Source organism: Grus americana, chromosome 8 (assembly GCF_028858705.1).
Source record: "Grus americana isolate bGruAme1 chromosome 8, bGruAme1.mat, whole genome shotgun sequence".
Lineage (NCBI taxonomy): Eukaryota > Metazoa > Chordata > Aves > Gruiformes > Gruidae > Grus > Grus americana.
Genome location: NC_072859.1, coordinates 17,673,702 through 17,697,730, shown reverse-complemented (window position 1 = coordinate 17,697,730; position 24,029 = coordinate 17,673,702). Strand labels below are relative to the sequence as shown.

Sequence of the window (24,029 nt, the reverse complement as noted above, 5' to 3'; positions counted from 1 at the left end):
ATCCCTCCCAAAACAAACTGAATTAACAGGCCCTGTCCTATCCATAAATATGGGCAACATAGGAAGTTCAATGTGACTGTCTTAAACTTTGTGAAATGATAAATCCTGAATTGTGGAAGTTAAAATGCTTTGTAAAGGCTTATTGCCAGTGAACAGTGAAAACTGAGAAAGTTGCAAACAAATTATTAAGAACAAAAGTGTTTATTTCCCAAGTTAAAGGATTAAGGAATTTGCTCCTCTGAGTATCTAAGCTGTTCTAACTTAATGGCTTTTGTTCACACAACCATATTCTCTGGTCTGAGTTTGTTACTACACCACCAAGTTAGTTTGTTGTGGTTAAAAATATGAGCTAAGCTAGTCATTGAGAATAATTACACTTTGCTAAGCAAGGGAGGGAAATAAGTTAGATACTACATGCAGCTTGTAGTTTACATTTTGTGCTATATCCTGTTGGGGGAAGAAAGCCTTCACTGTGATGACTTGTTTCTTTTGATGAAAACAGGCTTTAAACACATGCCAAACAAATGCAACCTTATCTTCTTTCCACATATATAGAAACAATGAGTTTGTCTTTTTTTCTAATTGGATTTTTTTTGATGCATGTTTATATCTAATCTCAATTTCTCTGAGGAAGCTGAGAAACTAAACTTTTAAGTCACAGTATATTTGCTACATGTGTGATATTAACATCTTCCTTTTGAAAACATAGTATCTTAACACCATGGATTTATGCCTCAATAAAATAAAATTATGTGAGAAATGGGTAGAAACCTTTCACTGGGACCATGATTGCTTAAGGGCCAGATTCTTCTTCTGCTGAAATGCTTAGCTTTAACAAGAAATCAGAAAATTTAACTAGCATCTGTGTGAGGAAGTGAAGCAGTTGATATTGCATCTCAGGAGAAGAAATTTACTGAAATACTTGTCTCAAGAAATCAATTAAGCTAAAATAACCATCTTAGCTGCAAAAATCAAGCTGACAGTTCTCTTAGCTAATCTAAAGGGAAATGAAAGACTTCTAAGTGATTAAGGTAGGTTTACGTTGTGTGTATGACATGCCTAACTTGCACTAACAAAGATTCACTGCTGTAAGTGCATTGTGGAAATATTTTTTGCAAGTCCACCAAGATTAAATGCAGTGTATGAGAATATCTGCTGCAGTTGGGTTTGTTAAGGACATCAATACATTAAAACAGTGAGCAGGGAGTAGTTCAGTGTTACACATTCTCAGTGTTATTTTTATTAACAAAAGTTAATAGATCTTGTTTTCATTTTGGCATTTAATTGTGATAATGCATAGCTCTAAGTAAAACTGTATAATATGGTATTTTACACATGTACAGCAGATATTTCAGTGCTAATTAGTTACTATGTGAAATTCTGGTATGTGCGATACCAAGTTCCTATTGAAAACAACACACAGCATCTGTACAACTTGCAAATAAAAGAAAAACATCATTTGTTTTGTCTGTTTTCATTAATTGTGTTATTCACTACACTACCAAGTGAGTATCCTGGTTTGGGCATCTGTACTTGTCTCTCTATTCTAAAGCTACCATAGTATCTTTTTTTCAGGACAAATAAACTGGTGCACTGTCAAACAGCAGAATTTCCCCTTTTCATGTGTTGGACTTCTGTGCTGACAGCTCCGTGCTATCCATACTATTTATGATGGAGAAGTTTCTGATATTCTGATAGACTTTAGCATTAACAATCAATCAGTGTTGCTAGCTGATAGAAAAAAACCATCAAAATAGGAAAAAAAAAATCCTCTCCCCTGGCATTAATGGCTTTTGTTCAGGCCTGGTTTGTAAGCTCTTTACTAATGCTCTGCAAATCTGGGCATATACACAACATCCATTACAACATGGACAAGATCCTGTCTGTTTAAACAGCGGGCATCTAAGAACTCAAAAGCATTTCTCTAGTGACATCAATGACATGTGTACATGTATGTATAGCTTTAAGGAGAATGTGGGTAAGGAGAAGATGGCAGGTAAATGTCTTCTCCAGATGGGCTTTCAGAGAACAACTCTCACTCAGTGCAAGTGGAAGCTGCTGTAGGGAGCATTTGAAAAGTGGGTGCCTAATTGGTTGAGAAATTTTATTTATTTATTTGGCTAACAACTACTTGGGGATAATAGGAGAGGCTGTCCTAACAGCTTTCAGTAAAGTTCGGTGATGAAGGTGTTAATTCCAGTGACTTTCAGTGTTCTCAGAAATAACAACAAAAGAGGGTTCCTCATGATTTTTAATATGGTATTTCATTAAAATAAAACCTGCCCCCTTTCTCACTTCCCTTCTTGTGTTGTCTCCATGGTCATTAGTAGAATCCAACATTTCTGTTTGGGATTTTGTCAGTCTTGCAGGCAGCCCACAGTAAGGAAATGTACCTCTTGGCTCCTAGGATCAAAGAAGTGGATCGTAACTCAAAATTCTTTTTTGACCCACATATTATCTTAGGATTTTTTGTGATCATATTTTTAGTGACATAAAAATGTCTTACTGATTCTAGTCAGTATTGGCTTTGTGGCTGTTCTGAGAACAGAATTGCATGATTGTTTTAATGAGACTGTATGGTTTTAATGACTGTGGAGTTATGCATCTACAATTGATAGGAATAGGTGGGCCTTAGAGAGCTCTAAGGCTGGGAAACTTCCCAAAGAATGTAGTAGCCTAAATGATTTGGAATGAGAGGAGATAAACCTTCAGGACACTTTTAAAAACAAAACTGTGAATAAAATCTTTAGATGCACAAAAGTTAAGTTTGGTTGGGTTACTTAGCATTTTCTTAGTACTTTGCAAACTACCTACAAAGTACATGCTTTTCTTCAATGGGCATTTTGAGATGTCTGCGTAGGCTATGTGTTGTTATAAGCAGAATGGAGTTATTTTGTTTTATATGTTCTAGGAAGCTGGTCATAATACAATCTAGTACTTTCCTGATCATCATTAGGGATGTTGGAAGAACTGGAACATTTTTATAGCTTCTTAGATTGTTCAGATAATGATGAAAACTACTTGCTTGTAAATACTTAACTCAGTTCAAAATTGGTCAAGCTGTAAGACCTCTTGATGATACCTCTATCTGATTTAGAGATCTATGACTTCATAGGGTTGTAATCTGCACTTTAACTTACTGAAGTATCATGTTGATGCCTACTCAAGAGGTTTGGAACAGTAAAACTATTCATATCATAATTCTGCAGTAAGGATCCTGGTTTCTTACAGCAACTGTGTTTTAAAGAGATGGTTTTCCATTATCACCGAAACATCTGAGCTCCAAGGTCTGAGCTATGCATTTTGCTGTGGACGAAAGATTTCCCTAGCTTTTATTTATGCAGGAACGCACCATTTGATACTCTGTAGAAGACAGCATAGAAAACTTCACTTTGCCTTTCGAAATGAGGCTATAAAATAAAGGGTGTTGCCAAGCAAAGTTTTCTATAACAGGTTTTAAAAAAACTGCAGAATCTTCCATTCTGGAAAGAACATATAATGGGATTTAAGTGAGATAAAGGAAAATTTCTAAAAGATGTGCTAAGAACATTAATGCTGTATGTGAAGCAGAATAATGGATGTCTCCATGAGTCTTTCAAAGTAGTCAATTTACAGTCTGTATTAAGCAGACTCTAATATAAAGATAATTCTGCTGAGTTTATGGAAGTAATGAATCCAGGACTGTGGCTGGATTTTAAATATTAACTGAAATTATCGAGGTTCCTTGACTTTTTTGAGGAAAAAACTTACCTCAAATAGAATAACTTTTTCAGATCTAGAAACCAGTTACTTAGTTCTGGTTTAACAGCATGCCACTTGTTTTATTTTCGGAGTTCCTAGTTGTGGTAAGGGTGCCATTTTTATTGACTTAAGCCCTAGTAATAATAAAATTGCATTCCTAAGGTTTATTATGTAAATTATCTGAAAATACCCTGAGGATTCCTAGGAGATTGTTGCTTCATTGCCTAGCTTATCAGATTCCCTGTGGCTATGTTTTTCAGTTCCTGGCAGAAAGTAAGCAAGAATCTTAAAATAATGAATTTACGGTAAAGCAGTGTTATCTATTGCCGCTAATTTTCTTTCTCCCTCAAAGTCAATTTGTACTGTTGTTGTATGTTGAATATGCAATAGCTACGCAGCAACAGAAAGGTGAGTAAGTAAAGTTCCAGTGCAAGTTTCACCTAACATGATATGAATCTTACTCTTTCCATGTGAAATTTTATTACTCCTGTCACACGTTTTCCTGGCCCTTGCTTTCAAAATCTAATAAAATATTAAAATTCCCATTTCCTACATTCTCTTTTTTGTCATTTTCTCCTTGTGAGAACCTGTATTACACAGACACAAAAATTCTACCTAACTCAATACTTTAAATATAGGGCTTAAGAAGGAAGATGATTTCTTCGTATGTTTTCTCTGCCACTTTAGAGGACTGTTCAAATAGTGTACTCAAATTACTATGTTCCCAGTACTAACAATAAAGCCTCTTTGCCATGGAATGAGTGACTAAATGCAGATCTGTAAGTACATGTCTGCTAAATCTAAAGTAACTGTAGCTGTTAAACTTTGCTAACTTCATCTTTATGGTATGAAACCACTGATAAAGCATGTTATCTGTTCACATTGACTTTTTAAGGCTCCATTAAGTTGCTGGAGTGCAGTATCTTTCTATAAATACGAGATCTTTGCAGTCGCAGATGGCAGGCTTCATTAGCCTTTCCAGATCTTGAGCAAAAAATAAGCTGGTGAAACAGATGGGAAAGTGGGAAGCTGGAATTACTATATGGGCAAAGTAAAAGCTCTTGGGTAATCTTAACTGCAAATTTTCATGCTTTCAAGCATGTTCTTTGAAATTAAATTCTCTGTCTCTAATTCCATTCATTTATATCCCTATATCATTCTTATGGTTTTGTACTTGTAACCTTGATGTTAGAAGGCTTTTATATTTTTGGGTTTGTAAATTTGATGATATTAAAGCACAATCAAGTGCCTTTTCTTGGTCATACTAAGATCCATAAGTCATTCATCTTGCTTCTGCTTTTACCACTAGATGATTATCGCGCATGAGCTAGGAAGAGCAGCCAAAAGTTTCTTTAATTAGAAAAGCAAAGTGAGGAAGAGAAACCTTTGTTCCTTTTAACCTGATAGTACATTTTGCTTGTAATGCTTGTTTATGCTTTTTCTAGCATTGCAGAAAAGTTTTCCAGAAACACAGTTTAAAAAGGCTTTTTTTATTAAGCACTGTAGAGTCCAGCTTTTTTTTCTGGTCATGAACTTTGATAGACAAAAAGAAGTAATTTTATATTTGTTTTGATCAATTAAAAAATTACAGGGGTAAACTTAGTGTCATCTTCTAGGCTTGTATATTCATCTGATAAAAATCTCAAAGAAGCTGAGGAGCTGGCTATGATGAAAAAAGTATTGGAACCCAAATTAATAAAAGAAAACAACATTGCTACTCTTCAGAACACTCAAACAAATGTAAATTATCTTGGAGCTGGCAAAAGAACACCTGTTGATCAGAATACTCCAAGTGGTGCTGTGCAGAAAGAAGTTGCTTGTTCATCTTGTATTGAAGAGGAGGTTCCAGAAGTAGTCATTGATGCAGAAAGCAGCAAAGCCACTGCAGGTAGGTTTGGAGTTATACTTTTGTTTGTTTTGTTTATTTTTTTCTTTTAAATAATTATCCAAAGACTTACATAGCGGTAAAAATGCAGGCAAAGATTAAAGCTATTGTTTTACCACAGCTTACATGGATATTCTTTGCTATGGTCTATCTCATTCTCTCACACCTGAAAAAAAATTGCTACAGATGTTTGGCAGGAGCAGTTCCCAGCCAACATGTAGCATAATAAATCTGGCAGGACTTGCCAGGCATTGGGCATGTTCATCAGCACTGTGTCCCGTCTTTTCTCTGGAATACAGCAAACTTGAGTCCTCATGATATGGGGCTTCCACAGAGCAGAATCTCTCCATTCCTTTCCTTTTCTAGCAAATTACACTAGTTCCACTGCTGGTTTATGAGGATTTTTGGAATCTTTTAGAATCTTCCCTACTATAACTGTGAATGAAATAAGTCACATGAGGAAATGCATAACTGCATCTACACCAAAGATATTGGCTGCTACAGCTGTATCGGTAAGATAGGATCCAGCAACAAATCTGTTCAGGCAGAAGCCTGTAGCACTACGTGACCCTGAACTTCTTCAGAGTCTACTTTTCTTTCATGCAGAGGTACCAGATCTCTGTAGAAAAAATGAACTGGCTACATAATCTTATGAAAGAGTAACTGTAGCACTTCTATAGCTATCAAATAGGAAGCATTGGTCAAATTTCCAATATTTCAAGTCAAATCAAGAAGTAAAATGCAAGGTCTGGAAAACCTTCAAGGCAAATTCTAGCTTGCGTATGGAATATTAAAAATTTCATTATGTCAGATTCTTCTTTTCAAATATTTTAAGTTGTCTGTGCGCTGTCAATAGTCTAGTCTACACCAGACAACGTGAAAAAGAGCTATTTCTCCCCGTCTGCAGGTAATTCCAAACTAGAAACTGCATCTGTGTTAGGAGAAGACTTAATGATGCTCTACAAGAAGTGCTGTTGTCCAGATATTAATATTTGCATAGAAGGCAAAGATTTTCAAGCTCACAGGTATTTACAGTATTTACTGTAGTTTTTCAACCAAAATACTTCTAGTATAAAATGCTGCTGGTACTGTATATCTATAGTAAGTTATTGCTGGTGCTGTTACCTAGCTGTGAGCCATTATAGTTTTTAGGTCTTATGTGAGAAGTGGCCATACTTTGATACTAATGACAGTTATTTATCTCATTAATGGCAACTATTGTGAAAACAATTGTGGTTTTAGCATTTCTGAGATTGCCATTGTAAACTCATATAATGAGTACATACTCGTGTATAAATACTGTGTAGGTTTTCTTTGCTAATCTTTTTTTAAGTAATCTGCGCTCTCTGAAGAAAATGAAAAATCTATTAATAAACTATTAGGCTATTAATGCTGAATACAATTACCATACAAGTAGAAAATTTCTGGAGTAGTAAGTTGGTTTTTTTCTGCTCTTCAGAATCTGTGCATATAGGATCTGATTTTACTTTCATTACTTCAGTCAGGTAGACATAAAGATTATCAGCAATCTTTATTAGATCTGCAGTCCAAGGCCATGTAAAGAACTTTGGCTTATTTGACTTCTGTAGCTTGGGAAAGCAAACTAAAGCGTCAGTACTGTTCCTTGTACCTTTCATGAGTCTGTTTGCACAAGCAAATTAGACAGCGTGTATTTTCTCTTTGAGTATATAAATAACTGTCAGAGATTATAAAAAACCTCCACTCTTTTTAGTATTTTCTCAAAACTGGGGGGGGGTGGCGTGTGTTATATTACTGACATGACAAATATCTTTATAGAAGATATGTCATAATAGTGTGTGTGTGTTATTTTATTTTTTTAAATAGCAGAATTAGGATATATACTAAATTTCCAGAATGTAGTACAGTTAGGCATGTTTTTTCTTCTGGTCTACCCTATAAGATGACATGTTCTCAGGTTCATAACTTTGAGAAATAAATACTTCAATGCAAGAAGAAAGTCAACGAAAATATTCCATCAGCAGAGTTTCTTTAATTTAGGCCACTTACTGCCTGGAGCAATGTATCTAGTCTAACCAGCATCAAAAAATACGGCAGTAACTCATACAGAAAACAAGGATGTTCTGAAACAGGCACAAGACTTGCTTGTTCTAGTACTGCATCATGTGAACAGCAGGAGGGAATAAGGGAAATCTAACTTTGCATATAATTGTGGTGAAATCACCAGTATGATTTATTTTAAGGGTTTTTAAGTTCTCAAACAGGAGACAGTTTAAGCCCCCACCCTTTCCCACCCACTTATCTCAGTACTGCTTACTTTCTCATGAAGTCCTATGAACTTCCAATAGACTTCACAACGTGAGCAGCAGTGCTCTGAGAGTTGCCAAGTTATGTCTTCCTAGTGCTGTGTTTGTATTCTTACAGAGCTCTGAGTGGAGCATGTCAATTTGTTCAGTAAGAAACTTGTGACACAAACCATGACAGTAGGAAAGCACAGAAAAACTTAATTCAAATTCATTTGGTATCTCAATGTATTTCGTAAGTTAAAGTTTTATCAATGTCTATTTAAGTAATACATACTTGCACATATTCTACTGAGTAGCCATCTTATTTAAAATGAGTCCTTGAAATATCCATTTCAGCTATGTTCTTGCAGTTGAGCTAGCCCTGTTCATTACTAAAATTTATTTGGAAGAGGATGACAAAATCGGAGATACGGTATTTCATATCTCCATGATATTGTGTTATTACATCTTATAAAAACAAGATCGTGTGGGTATTCAGAACTTCACATACTCAAAGATGTGATGTAATACCCATTTACAGGTGGACATATTTCACTGAGGTATGAAACATTCTGTAAAAGTTTCATCATTATTATTATTATTGCTGGATGAATCACAGGAGGAATGTGTAAGGTGGTCCTAATTTAAAGTACTGAGACTTCTCAAGCAGGAGGAGGAAAGAGAGATGAGAAATTCCAGAATATGTAATGACTAGAAAAGAGACCATAAATAGCATTCTTCTTACTTCCTACGCAAAATGAATGCTCTGAAACATTTTAAGAGCCAACAAATAAATGTAAAAGAAAGGATTTTCATGCCTAATATAACACTTTGCTTCTTCTGCCACAGGAAATACATGACATAAATGAATTCTATAAATAACAGGAAGCTTTGTAAGTGTCAGGAAAAAAAAAGTATATATGAGAAAGATATATAAAGGCTAACAGTGTAACTGGTGTAAATCTGGAAGGCTGAAATCATAAAGCAGTTTTCATCCAGTGTCTTCTCTTCCTCTTTGCCCTTCTACTTCCACCTTAAAAAGTTCCTGTTGCAAAGGTCTTGTCATTTGAAGACTGTGATACTGGTGGAGATACTGAGCTACACAGAGTACTGGTCTGGGCTTTCTTTATTGTCTTTGGAAGCAGTAGTAAATCGAATTAGGTCCTTTATGGCCAGTTATGCCTTTCAAATATACAAGAGTAATAAGTCTAAGCAGAAGTAATTGATAGCTCTTCTTAAATAGTGCTGGAAACACGCATCGTATTGTTGTATCATATATATGTTAGTATCAAGTTTGACTTTTAGTTGGCTGGCCACCTACCAGCGCATCCTTTGAGTAAGAGAAGTTTCATACTTCATTTTAATAATTACACATTTTGTAGCGTAAAAACAATTTAAGAGATTCAGGATACAATTATTTGGCTAAAATGGGGCTGTATAAACAAGGTTATTTACTGTTAATGGAGAAGGCTGAGGGACTCAATGACTTTTTTTGCCTCAATCTTCACTAGCGAGTGCTCTAGCCACACCACCCAAGTCACAGAAGGCAAAGGCAGGGACTGGGAGAATGAAGAACTGCCCACTGTAGGAGATCATCAGGTTTGAGACTAAGGAACCTGAAGGTGCACAAGTGCATGGGATCTGATGAGACACATCTGCGGGTCCTGAGGGAACTGGCAGACAAACTTAGTAAACCACTATCTATCATATTTGAGAAGTTGTGGCAGTCTAGTGAAGTCCCCACTGACTGGAAAAGGGGAAACATAATTCCCATTTTTAAAAAGGTAAAAAAAGGAAGACCTGGGGAACTACAGTCTCATCTCAGTGCCTGGCAAGATCACAGCACAGATCCTCCTAGAAACTATGCTCAGGCACATGGAAAGTAAGGAGGTGATTGGTGACAGCCAACACGGCTTCACTAAGGGCAACTTGTGCCTGACAAATTTGGTGGCATTCTATCATAGTGTTGGTGGATAAGGGAAGAGCGAGTGATGTCATCTACCTGCACTTGTACAAAGCATTTGACACTGTCCTGCAAAACCTTCTTTGTCTCTAAATTGGAGAGACATAGATTTGACAGATGGACCGCTCAGTGGATAAGGAATTGGCTGGATGGTCACACTCAGGGTTGCAGCCGATGGCTCAATGTCCAAGTGGAGACCAGTGACGAGTGGCGTTCCTCAGGGGTCAGTATTGGGACTGGCACTGTAACATCTTTGGCAACATGGACAGTGAGATCAAGTGCACCCTCAGCAAGTTTGCTGACAACACCAAGCTGCGCGGTGCAGTCAACACGCTGAAGGGAAGGGATGCCATCCAGAGGGACCTTGACAGGCTGGAGAGGTGGGCACGTGTGAACCGCATGAAGTTCAACAAGGCCAAGTGCAAGGTCCTGCACGTGGGTCGGTGCAATCCCAAGCACGACTACAGGCTGGGTGGGGAATAGATTGAGAGCAGCCCTGAGAAGGACTTGGGGGTGTTGGTTGATGAGAAGCTCAACGTAACTTGGCAATGTGCACTTGCATCCCAGAAAGCCAACCATGTCCTGGGCTGCATCAAAAGAAGTGTGACCAGCAGGTCAAGGGAGGGGATTCTCCCCCTCTACTCTGCTCTTGTGAGACCCCACCTGGAGTACTGCCTCCAGCTCTGGGGGCCCCAGTACAGGAGAGACATTGAGCTGTTGGAGCGGAGGGCCACAGGGATGATCAGAGGGCTGGAGCACCTCTCCGATGAGGACAGGCTGGGAGAGTTGGGATTGTTCAGCCTGAAGAACCTTAAGGGTCCGGGAAGACCTTAGAGCAGCCTTCCAGTACCTAAAGGGGCCTACAAGAAAGCTGGAGAGGGACTGTTTACAATGGCATGGAGTGATAGGATGACGGATAATGACCTTAAGTTGAAAAAGGGTAGATTTAGATTAGATATTAGGAAGAAATTCTTTACTGTGAGGGTGGTGAGGTACTGGAACAGGTTGCCCAGAGAAGCTGTGGATGCCCCCTCCCTGGAAGTGTTCAAGCCAGGTTGGATGAGGCTTTGAGAAACCTGGTCTAGTGGAGGGTGTCCCTGCCCATGGCAGGGGGGTTGGAACTAGATGATCTTTAAGGTCCCTTCCAAGCCAAACCATTCTATGATTCTATGACTCTATGAAATAAAATGGAAGAAATAAAATTTGCAGTTTTGTATTATGTTAAAGTAAAATGCTTGTGGTAATAATTTCCTCTCTGTGAATGTCAAAGTCATACTAGAAACAAGCTTTAACTGAGAAATTTAGTATAGTGTTCGGTTTTTTTCTTTAGCATATTTTGAAATTCCAAACATACTGGAAAAAAAGGCATGCAGTATACAGATGGCACCTTAATGCATAAAGGGCAAAGATTTAAGTCAATGTTATCAAAGAGTTTTGTAATAAATATTTGTATCTAGTGGAATAATGTTTACTTTTTCTCTCTCAGGGCCATTTTATGTGCCAGATCTAGTTACTTTGCTGCTATGCTGAGTGGAAGTTGGGCTGAAAGCTCCCAAGAGCACATCACTCTTCAAGGGTAAGTGTTGTCTTTGCAAGTCATGTGGGAGCAAAGGTAGGCAATTTAAAATCACTGCAAATATGTAACAACTGTGCTGTGTATAGAGCACTGAAGATTAATCTGCCTTGACACTTTTCTTCAACCTGATACATTTCCTGAGTACTGTTTTGACTTCAGTATGAAACAGCGTGTGTAGTGTATTTGTTAATATTGTCAGATGGTTCAGGGAAGAAGTCTTTTACATCAGCAGAAGAGTACTAATCCTTTTTTGCAGAGTATGTTTTAGTATTCACAGTGTATTTTACAATTCTTTTCTCTCATTTCATGTTGTACATGTCATGAAAAGTATTATGGATGTCTGAACAGCATAACTCATTTTCATACCTATTTGTACAATAAGAGTATATTTACAATGTAAAGACAAACAATTACATTCCTTAAATAGTGTTTAATAATGATATTTCAGCATCATATACTAAACCAATTTTGACTAGTGTGCTTATTTGTAATGGCTTTCTGCACGAGCTGAAAATAATGGAGCTGTCAGTGTAGGATGAATAAATACTTAAGCCTTTGTAGATAAACTGGGGACTGCCAGGTTTAGTTCTTTTCAGTATCAGAAAAATCAATTGAAATACATTAAATTTTCTTTAAAAGCAAACTAATACTGATACTTGTACACATTAGCTTTTTTAGTTCAGGCATGATGTTGGCGGACACAGCTTCCTTCAGAAAGAACTGTGTACCTTAGTGTTGCAAAGTATAATTGCTTTGTGTTAATATAAAATTGCTTGGCCAAGTGATACTTTCTCATATTTTCATAATTTTAGTTTTCTGTCAGTGTAATAATATTGCTGCAAAATCAGGAAGGTTATCTGTTGATTTGGTTATAACTTCCTAATCCTTATAAAACAATAGACTTTTCATTCCTTAGCATTTATGCTATACATAGTGTGTTTAAGAGGCTGATAGTCAACAGTTACTCTGGTATTTACACTTCTCTCCCTGTAAGTGATTTCTATATGTCTAAGAAATTTTCATCCCTATTTTTCAGTAGAGGCTTTTTCCTGAGAAGTACTTAATCTTTACATGGGTATATCCTCATGCCAATGTCTCATAATTTCTGTTATTAACAATCGTGTCCATTTATTTTACCTTTTCTAGTTCAGTTTTCTGCTTGGTACAGACTTCCATGCTGTCTTTTTAAAAACTTATAAATAAAGTACATATGGCTTATTCTGAAATAATGAAAATTCTGCCTAAGATAACAGCTGTCAAGACTGTGGGGAGACTGTTTCTTGCTGATTTTATGGCTATCATGTGTACTAATACACAGAGACACAACTGTGTTGATTTTGCTTCTTAGCGTGTTGCAACCTTTTTTTTTCCTTTTGTTTTTAGTCATCAGTGTCTGTTGCTTAAACGTCTAATGTTTTAAAGGGTCTTAGCTCAATCTGCATTACTATATTCCATTTATACTAACATACACAGTACTTGTGGGTTCTGAAGATTGCACACTGAGGTGTACGTACATACATACAATAACATACTGTTCAGGAGGTTGTGTCCGCCATTTAAAACAGATATTCTGTGCCTTTCCCTGTTACGGTGCTGGGATGATGCAAGGATGCAAACACAACTGTGTGTAGAAATTCCACATTTCTTAATCTGAATCTAGACATAAACACTTGTTCTAAATATTTTGAGATACAACATTCCTACTTAGCACTGTAGTGAAACTATTAAATGTATTTTTATTGTGGGAAAGCTTAAATATATTCCTAAAATCAGTAATTAAAAATAATTATTATAAAGCAATTTTTCAATATATAGTTCTTAATAATTGACTTATTACTAGTAATAAGAGCTTGAAGATTATGAAAACAATCCTTTCTGCATATTATCAGGATGAATAATCTAGATACTAGTATTAGTCTGCTTATGACTTAATTTCAAAGTTTCAGCAAGACTACTGAGTAGCAAAATTCTCCCAAAATATAGTCCATTTAGTTCTTTTTATATTGCAGTAATTTTGAAAATACCTTTAATTTTATCAGACCATTTACCTTCCAATCACAGAGTGGCTGAATGACATATCAGCCTTTTGACCAACTTTCTTTGGCTAAGAAATGTTGTGGGTTTTATTCTGGACATGTCTTTATTTGTATTTTTTTTTCTTTTTTGCAGCATAACCCATGTAGAAATGAGTGTCATCTTGCATTTTATATATGGAGGTATTCTGGACTTTCCAGACAAAGTTGATGTTGGGTATATGTCAACTTTTATTATTTTTAATTGTAGTTTGTGCTTGTTCTGTATTTTCTCAGTTGAAAGTCAAAAGGAAAATTCTTCATGTAGTATAGTTAAGGAAAAGATGTCAAATATAATGATCATTACACCTAAACACACTTGAGGAAATTCCAAAAAAAAGCTGTTGAAGAAATCTTGTTTATTTGGCAGCTACTGGAAAAGGTGGGCCAGACATTTTTGGAATATTTTATAAGGAAAGTGAAAAACAGGAGGATGTTTTACCAAAATAATTCCCAATTTGCCTGTACCCTTCCTTTTAATTTTTAGAATAATATGTACAATGTGTGGTAATATATAATAGCTAATACTTTATTTTTAAATCATCATTTGACTTGATGTGAAGGCTAAGTAGTAAGTCTTAGATGTATAGCAACCAATGTAAATGTTGGTATTTTCTTCTGGGGTAGTTTTTAATCAGTTTTATACATAATCCTGAATTAGTGAAGTAAGTGCTGAAACGTGTGAACTACTCCCTGAAACCATTTATATATTAGCTGTTGAACTCTGCCACTAAATATTAAAACACTACAATTTCTTAGTGTTAGGAATTGTTGTTCAAAGTTTACCTAAAATAAAAATATGGAATTGTTTATAATATGCCCCAATGTCAATGTTTAGATAATGAATTGATACAGAAAATAAAACTATGGGATTGTTTATATAAAATAATTCATAGTTTACTCACTGTGCTTTTTAGTATTTGGAAGGGACATAATTCTCAGATATGATGTCATCAATGACATTTTATGTAATCCTTGGAAAAAACGTACAAAATGCCAAAACCCCGCTGCCACAAATATCTCTCTCACTTGCTACCCTTAAAATAGAGAAACTGAGAGTCTTCTAAACAGTTTCTCAGCCAGTGGCTGAAGCTTATTTTTATATAGACTGGACTCAGTGGTTGGGAGATTATTATTAGGTCAATACATGTTCCTGTTTGAAGATTATTCTCTGGCAAGTTTCATATTTGGTTATCAGTCTCTTTCTGCAGCAAATTCTGACTGAACAAAGAGGTGAAATTAGCATGTAAATTGTCTTGTAAGCAAAATGCATATATGAACATGATTTTTGATTCCTGTTGCTACTGCTCTCTCTTTAGTCGCATGTTGGGCATTGCAGATATGTATGGGCTAGATGGGCTGAAAGAAGTAGCTATCTACATTTTGAAAAGAGATTACTGCAATTTTTTCCAAAAGGTATGTCAGTTCTTATGCTACTTTGTGAACTGTAAAGCCTAAGAAGAATTTTTATTCTATTACTTGCACATCATAGTGACAAGATACTTAACAACTGTGTGGTCAAGGTGTTAGCTTAAGTCATCAGACCCTATTATGATGTGTAAATCTGCTAAAATCACTGGGATTAATGATGGGAGTAAGGCTTCTAGTATCATCCACCTATTTACAGAATCTTGTAAACCACAACTGATCAATGTATTCCACATGATCAATATATACATGGAGTATAACTTAATACATTCCACTGTATATGTAATTGTTCTTAATAGGAATATGGAAATACTGTATATTTGCATATCAGATTCCATGGGCATGTATTGGAAAATATTTCTGTTCAATTCAAATTTGTTTAAAAACAAACATCTGCTTAGAGTCAAGCATTTTCATGCATTAGGCTCACTAGGCTGAATACTACTTTATTGACATGTGTGGAAGCAGATGACTTCCCTATGCTGCATAAAGGCAAACAAACTTAAATACCATGGTAGCTAACAGCACTTCTGTTTGAACTGAAGATTTTGTAAATCTATGCAGTTTCTGTAAGTCCGAATGTACAATAATTGTGATAATTTGCTAACAAATCTAGCCAGTTCCCGGAAAACAGCAACCTGTACTAGAATGCATGGCTATTGCTCATTCATTGGGAGTGGAAAACCTATATGCTGCTTGCATGAAGTAAGTATAATAAAGTAAACTATGGTTTATGTTTTTCATTTCTCTGCTTTCTGTTAAAATTATTTTACTTCACAAGATTTGGTTTATTTTGGCATATAACATGTTCAGATTTTAAACTTTTTTTTTTTCTTCACAATACTTTAGAAGTATCACTGATGCTAACAAGTGAAGATAGAACGTTTTTCATCTTCCTTACCTAAGACAGTCTTGTTTTTCAACAGATGGGTAGGAAAACATTTTGCAAAATGTTTGTCAGAGAGAAGCTTTGCCAGTTTACCTACTGAACTTCAGAACAACTGTCTTGTTATGTTGATTAACTCTCTGGTAAGTAGTAGATAGTGTGCTTTATATAAAAATAGAGCAATGTAATTTTTTTGTTTATTTAGCTGTGCAATGCAATTTAAGAGATAATAAATACAGTATTTTAAATCTGTAGTAGACTTACGCTATGTAAAAGTTACCATTAAAATAACAATTTAAAAACAGATTTTGATGTGCAGATGTCATTGTTACGCTTCATGGCGCACAGCCTAGTGATAATCACATCCAAGTCCAGCAAAATAATACAAAATAAATTTATGAAACAAAGCTGTGACATCATAGTGCAGCATTATGTACTCAGACAGCGAGGAACAGCAAACTGCTCTATCAGTTTCTGTTAGGTGGTGGCATACATTGTTTGTGATGACCTCTTCGTTTTTAGCTATATTCTAATTTGGAAAAAATGTACTACTATTTTTTTTTTTTTCAGACTTCAGGTGATCACAAGCCAGTTTTTCTACAGGCAAGCTGACTTTTCAAAAATAAAATAACAGTATAGTATACACATCTTCTGTTTCTCAGATAACAGTACTGAATTGGTCCCCTCAAAGCTCAGCATTCATTTTTTGTGGGATATATTTACACTGTTCCAATTTAGATCTGCTTAAACTTAAACACTTTCTAATTGTTTCTGTATAAAACTACCCTCAGAGCTGACTTAAAAGTAGCTGCTTTGAACTAGACCTGTTAACAGGAATTTGGTCCAGTAATTAGCCTGTAAATACATAGAATTGTAAGATAGAGATGAAAAGTAGGTAGAGGAGCCAAAGGTAAATCTGTACAGCTGCTGCCAATCATGACTGTATATGTATGTGACTGTAATGAGGACTGGCATATACCAAGTTTCATCTAGCTAGCTCAGGTAACATTCACAGCGTGATTTTGGTTCTAGCACACACCAGACAGCTATGCATGTGATGTCTCATGTATCCCATGCTGAAGTCCTTGTCCCTCATGTCTCTGTTACTGCCATTATCCAATCTAAATAGCTCAGGTATGGCTACTCACACTGCCAAACATACTCCTAGTTCAAGAGATGTACTCTTAAATGGTTCTGGCCAAGAACTGCCCCTCACTGAAAGGGCTGTGAAGGCTTCTTGGGACTGTTTTTTTTCTCGGGACATCTTTGAAGTACTTACCCCATCAAGTGCTGTGGCCAGCAGGTCAGCTGTGAGTGGCGGCTGTTGCTGCATATTCCAGTGAAAGCCTGAAAAACAAGAGATTTCAGAGCTATGTGGCTGTTCCCAGAGAAGCTTGAGAGTATCCACAGTTAAAAAACCCGATCAGTCCTTCTACCAGAATGCATAATTTCTAACAGAATAAAGATAGTAGCTATAGCTCTTAAAATAAGAGGTGTTCTGCCATTATATTAGATCAGTATACTTGGTTGTTCCTAGAATATATACATAGCTTTGTATGTCATTTATTGTATAAATATTTGAGAAATTTTAAGTAAGCTTTTCAGGATTATAGATCAGTTCATTCTGATCTACAGGTGTTAATAGTTACACCACCACCCCTCTCCAAACTATCTCAGGTGTGTAATGTAGACACAGTTCTAGGCTCCCCTCCAGGCACCCCTGTTCGACATTATCAGGACAGCTTAAAGGTAAACCTAAGCCACTTCAGGCCTGCCTTCCCCTCTGTGCCTATTATATCAAGATGCTGTGGTTAGTTTGTGTTGAAATACATCTTTAAGCTACCAGCATTTGCAGAACAGTCATGGTACTGTGGTACAGCTGCAGACCCAGCTTATCTGGAAGATTATTGCAGTCTGGACTAAAGTGTGTTTTGGTTCCCATTTTACTGATTTAAAACTTTTGTTGGTGGATCTTTGCAAGATTCACTGGTATTTTATGGACTGAAGCCTAGAGAGCTTTTAGAATTGCAAAATTAAAAATAAAGCGTAAGCCTCTTCTGCCCACAGAACGGTTCTGATGAGTGATCATTTGACTCTGTGTTCTTAAGACACCCAGTCCAAAAACTTGTGGAATTCCCAGTGGAGTTTTTCACAATCTGCAAAAATGCTTAAGGCTGCTCAAGGGAGAAAGAAGAAAAGCTCTATAATTTTGCAGGGGCTACTGTGTTTTACAATCCTCTTTGCTACGGTTCTCTGCTGTAAAACTTTTTAACAGTTACACCCAGTTAAAGTGTGACTCTACTGATCCTTTCATTTACCAGTCTTGGAAATGTAAAACCTAGTTAGGTTTTCTTCCTTTTAGAGGAAGAAAAGGTGCAAAGAAAAGGAGATTGCTGATTGGAAAATCTCTGGGAAGCCACAATGATGAACACAGGAACATTAAAATGGGAGTGCAGTTTAAAACACCATTCAGGTACTTATCCCTGCTGTCTCAACTACATGCAAGAAAATCACTGGTTTTTTAGAGAAGTAGACTCCACTTTAGAATGGTTAGGAAAAAATATAACAAGAGAAGTAAAATTCAGTTAGAGCCAGTCCTACAAAGTGCTGATTTAATTAGAAGTCAATGAAGGCATTTTCTTTTTCACTGGAAGTGTCTAATGGGAGTAAACACTTACTGCCTTGTGAGCAGGGGCTGAATTCTGGACAATTCAAAAAGCTTCTATATACTCAATCCTTCATTCACCTTATATGCATAGAAGCAAACTGGTTACAGATGAGTAAAATAATAAAAAAATATAGTTGAACAATGGCTGGCCAGATTTTGTTTTAACAATATGCATGAAGAAAATTCTCCCTGCTTTCTACTTTGCATGGGACAAACAGGATTATAATCTGAATTTACAGTAGAGTTTTTTGTGTCAAATATTTATCTGAATTGTTGCTTTCTGCAGTGTTACTGATCTTACTGCATAATTTATCAGTGACCTGCTAGGTCATGTTGAATAGAGCTTTCAATCCATCCTAATGTGAGTATCAATAAATTGCAAGTTCTTTCTAAGTGATGTGTTAGCCAGTAGAAGTTGCCCTCAGGTACTGTGCTGATGAGGCAATGCAAATACCTAGACAAGTATGAAAGAACCAAAGGCACAGACCAGGAAATCTATTTTCTTGTTTTAAATGTAACTATAAACAGAACAGTTATGTCTCTTAGAGAAACGTTAAACAAAAAAGGTAAGTTCAGCTAAAACTCCATGTGGGAAGACAAATATTTGATGTCTGACTCCTTTAAATAAAACAAAAGGATTCATAACTATGAAAACACCTGGGTATTTATGTATCCCAAATGCTAGGCCATCCATGTTCACCTAAAACTTTCACTTACCCATTTTCTTTGAGAATTTATAACATCTTTCAGTGACCTAAAAGCTTTATCTCTATTCAATTTCTCCAGTTAACATTTGCCTTATTTTGTTGAGGACTGCAGTTTGTAATGATACACAGTTGAAAAAAATACAGTAAAAGCTACTGAAAATTTTACTGCCTAACTTCAGCAGGCAAAACAGAAGCAGTAGATGTTTCTTTTTCTGCTTTAGTTTCAAAGGTAGGTATAATGTTCAGAATTATCAAAATCCAAATTTATTTAAAGAATGGAAATGAATACAATTGGATCCTTGTGTAAGCATTCAGTAACTGAACAGAAGCTATTTTATGAGCATTAATTCTTTAGGTGATTACTTGGCAACAGGCTAATTTCTGTTTCTATTTTAAGAACCACAAGAATGCTGCTTTCCTTCTGATGGAGAGTGACCGGCTGATCAATAGTCTTCCCCAAGTGAAATGGACAGAGGCAGCTCTGGCCTTGGCATCTAGGCTACAAGAAGAATGTGTAACATTTATTGTGGCAAATTTCCTACACATAGTACAAAGTGAAGGCTTCTCTATTTTGTTGCAGGTAAAGTTGTACAATTCTATGGAAAATTGAAAAAAAAAAAAAATTTAAGCAGCGCTAAGGGGTTTTTTGGGACGGGGTTAGGGTTTTTTAGTGTTGTTTTAAAGCACATTAATACTTTGATACGCAGGGTTGATAGTGCGTTCAGGTTTTGTGCCTCCATTAAGCAAAAGTTCCAATGAATTCAGTGGGACAGTTTCTGTGTTGGGAAGAGGTAAGAATATACATAATCTCAAAAAAGCTTTCGGACCCCTAGAACAAGAGCATGTACTTATAAGAAATATATGACTATTCGTAGTATACTCAAACTTCTACTGATTTTTGTTGCAAATTGCAAGAATGTGGTGATGCTGCAGGTCCTGGTGAGAACATATCTAGTCATCTAGCTGGTTCATTTCTCCCATGAAAGGTGTTTGGTTTTTTTTTTGTATGTATAGAGGATTAAAAATAAATAAATATGGAGATGTTAAAACATTTTGTCTTTGAATCTCGAGTTGCATCTGGCTGTAAATTCATCACAGTGTGTTTGTTTCCAAAATTTGGGTTAGTGAGAGGCCTCAGGATGAGGCCTGGAGAGGGGTGGGGTTATGGAATGGATACAAAGGAAGATGCTCAGCTTTGGAATACCTCCTGCACAGTGTGACAGCAGATCCTCTCTGCTCAGTAATGCTTTTGCATATGAAGTACACTTTTCTATTTTAAATGGCTGCCTTTTATTGTTTCCTCAGGCACAGGCAATGAGCAGCAAACCTGACCTTCTAGAGCTAATTTTTAATGCAATTGAAAAAAGTATTAATAATGAAAATAGCTGCTTTCTTCTTGTAGCTGTGGATACGTTGTTGGACTCCACAAATGTGAAGGAGATGGTAGGTTTTTCAATGTGTGTTGTTTGTAGAAAAAAGTATTCTGGTATTGTGTCATGTAATGGTTCAAATCAGACGATGTGGTTTGAGCTCAGGTGGCTCAGTCCTGCAATTGGGGTCACACAGCAAAGCATCTGCATAAATCCAAGGTCCTGTTGGAAGCACAGAAAATGTTCGCATTTGTTTACTGGAAGTTAACACTTTTTGCTTTTAAAGAGAAACCCTATCTACGGCAATAAAAAAGTCATTGTGTGTTACTGAGAATTTAAGTCCCATGGGCACCACTTCTCTGTTGTTCTTTACTATCACTTTAAATTTATGATAAGAAAAACTTACCAAAATGTTGCCTGATCTTAAACTTACAGGTGAAGAGAGCTTATTCTTTTCTCTCTCTATGTATCTTCCTCCCACTTTTTGTAAAAGTCACAGTTACATTTGTTTTTGTTTAAGACTGTCCTCTGAAGCAAGGACTGCCTCTTAATCTGGTGTTTGTTTTTTGGATTGGGGGGAGGTGTCAGTCTCCATGTGCAAATGTACATGGCTTATTACACGCAATCTAAATAATGATATTTAAGCTGTGGTTGACTGCAATGCTGGGGATAATTCATGAATAAAATGCCATACTGATTAAAACCCAGAATGATGCTACAAGCAAAGAATGATAAATAAATGCAAAATGAATTACAGCAATCTGGTGCTATTGTAGATCTTCTTGGTAAAAGCAATGAAAATTTAATCAGATACATTATTTTTCCCTAGAGTATTTGACCTTGTTGTGACACAGCTGACAGTAAAGAGCTATTACAGGGTTCATTTAAAAAAAAAAAAAAAGGGAAGGAGAAAAAGAGCAATATGGTATTTTCTAGTGCTGTAGTGTGCCTTGGAGTGACTTGGTTTTAAAGTATTGTAAAAATTACTGTGGTGGGCAATAATCCTTCAAAAACAGCATCTCCATCTACCAGGCCATTATAAAATATAAGTGATGACATCATTGATCTAGCTTAGGGAGTAAGTAGATTCTGAAAGGAATAATGACTGGTTGCTATGACAATATGCCCCTCGCCAGCTGCTGATTTGTTACTTGAACACAGGGTTTTACGTGCAAGATCCAGGCTCTGCGTGATAAGCTCTGGGTCTTCCTGGTTCAGTCTTTTTATGCTGTTCGTCACACAGAAAGCTGGAAGCTGATGAGGCCAGACCATCAACAGAAAATACAAGCAGGTATGTCTGGCATCAAATGGCATTAGAATTTTTTAGCAATCTGTTTAGTAGATAGAATGTAGGTGGTATTCTAGAGCCAGATACAAATTACAGCAAAATTTGTGATGCTGTAGGTTTTTTGAAGTGGTATTTTAGAATAGAAGCATAATAGCATGCTTAGCTAGTTTCAAACATGGAAATCAGTAAGTCCTTTTCTGTGAAAAGTCTCCCCTGCTTTTCTTTTTAAGACTGTATATAATAGGAACCAAAACCATGTAGATTGATTTTGTTCTTATTTACAGCTACTCTAAATTATTGAAAATACTGCAGTAGGATTAGAAACCTTATCTGTCTCATTTTTAAGGAGATAGGCACTGTGGATGAATTAAATTTGCACAAAGCAGATTATCCATTCTGTGAATCCAGTTTCTATCCTTTATCGGTTTTTTACATATTGTATAAATATTGCTTGTCTCTTGCATAATGTCTGTCTCGTGCACTGTGAGTAAATGCAGAGAGCTTGACTTCACAGTTGATTGGTATTGTGATATTGTGTGTGCTACTGCAGAGAGCCCCTAAGGAGCTGCATAGTGTTTGCTCAAAATTTTAACAGGCAGCACTTCCAACAAAAAGGAGTTTTTGTTCTGAACGTTTCTTTGTTTTGAAGTACACAAGTCTTCTGAGGGTGCGGAACTGCTGATGGAGTTCAGGTTATAGATGAATATTAGCTTTGACAGTATAGTGTTATAAAAGGAAAGAATGTGTTGAAGACTTCTCTAAAATCACTTTTGATTCAAAGGAGAAATAAACATTTTGGTGTCCTTTTTGTTAAAGACATTAGTAGCTAGGATATGATAGTTATAAAACTGTTCATGCCTATAGATAGATCAAAATTTTATTCTACAATTACATGCTGAGAGAAAGATGCAGTGAGTCTTTCTAAGCATGATTTAGGGATATAGTCAAATAACATCTCACTGCTACTGTACAAAACAGGTTTATGATTTCTTTCTGGATTATGAAATCCTTCAAAAGCTGAGCAGCTGGCTTTAGAGACAAGGGTGATTTTTTTTGTTTTGGGTGGTTTATTTTTAGGATGATCTTGTCCTTATTGTAAATACTATTTAGGCTGCTTTGCACTAGTGCTTTCAATACAAAAAATATTTAAGACCGAGGTGTACCTTAGTTGTCCAAACTCCAGCAATTGTTTTGTTTTCTTTTAGATTAAATTATTACTCAGAGCTAGCATACATTTTGTAAGTAAACAGGCTGAAATGTTTGCATAAATTATCTGGTTTTAATTAGAGGCAAAGCGATCACACAATACTGGTAGATAAATTTTAATCTTCAGGTGAAATATGTCTAGGATAACTTAAATCAACTTTCATCTTAAAGATTTCTGGCGTTGGTTTATCTTCTAGAAATTTAACCTATATAGAATTAGAAGGGTGTAATAAGGGAGGAAAAATGCCAAAAGACGACAGATGATATTGTGGGCTTTTTCATTCATTCATATCTTGTGTTTTCTTAGGCACAAGTTTATATGGATTTTGTCTTAATATATTGGTATGTATTAATGTGCAGAGTCATTGCTAGAAAAAGGATTAGATCCCTGGGGTGCCATTTTCAGCATACCTTTTGTGTGATTTTTACAGACCTATATAAAAATTGTTTTTTGTATCTTCAATAAGAATTCAGCAGATTTTTTGTTTGTGTTATACACGGATACATTTTTGTATGTATAAATAGTATGTCGCAACATGAGGCGCTGAATGCTTAAATTTTTTAATACATTTTTTACAAAATCTTTTTTCAGCTGAAACGTTAATACAAACAAAAATGAAATCTTATTGATTCTGGGTCTGTACAGTATCTATAAATATCCTTTTCGTATTCTATGAGCGCAACTGATTTAAAGGCTTTATTGAAAAATGCTTCCCTCCCAGAGTAGACCAGTCAAAAAAAAAAAGGCATTTGCTGCCTGAAAATTCCACATGACAATCACAGGGGTAACTCTCATGACATTATGCTGCATGCTATCTAAAAAGGCACTATGATCTTACTGTGTACATTTAGATATTTTGGCTTTACCACTTTTGAAAACTTATACAATTTACTTCAATGTAATTAATCTCTTCTTTAAATAAATATTCTGTAAGTTCCAGTACATCACTTAAAAGTCATTAGTACTTTAAATTT

The 24,029-nt window shown here is 36.0% G+C and overlaps 1 protein-coding gene across 7 annotated transcripts in view; it reads left to right on the top strand.

Annotated features, from left to right (window-relative positions):
* The window catches only part of BTBD8 (BTB domain containing 8), a 45,045-nt gene that overhangs the window by 4,798 nt on the left and 16,218 nt on the right, over positions 1–24,029 (top strand). For 3 of the 7 annotated variants that reach the window (XM_054834370.1, XM_054834368.1, XM_054834371.1), the window contains exons 3-12: positions 5,358–5,629; positions 6,534–6,651; positions 11,340–11,429; positions 13,599–13,679; positions 14,821–14,917; positions 15,546–15,634; positions 15,856–15,958; positions 19,588–19,770; positions 20,496–20,633; positions 21,722–21,851. In XM_054834370.1, the coding sequence (XP_054690345.1) occupies positions 5,358–5,629; positions 6,534–6,651; positions 11,340–11,429; positions 13,599–13,679; positions 14,821–14,917; positions 15,546–15,634; positions 15,856–15,958; positions 19,588–19,770; positions 20,496–20,633; positions 21,722–21,851 (1,301 nt within the window). The other 4 variants (XM_054834369.1, XM_054834367.1, XM_054834372.1 and 1 more) reach the window with 3 other exon arrangements.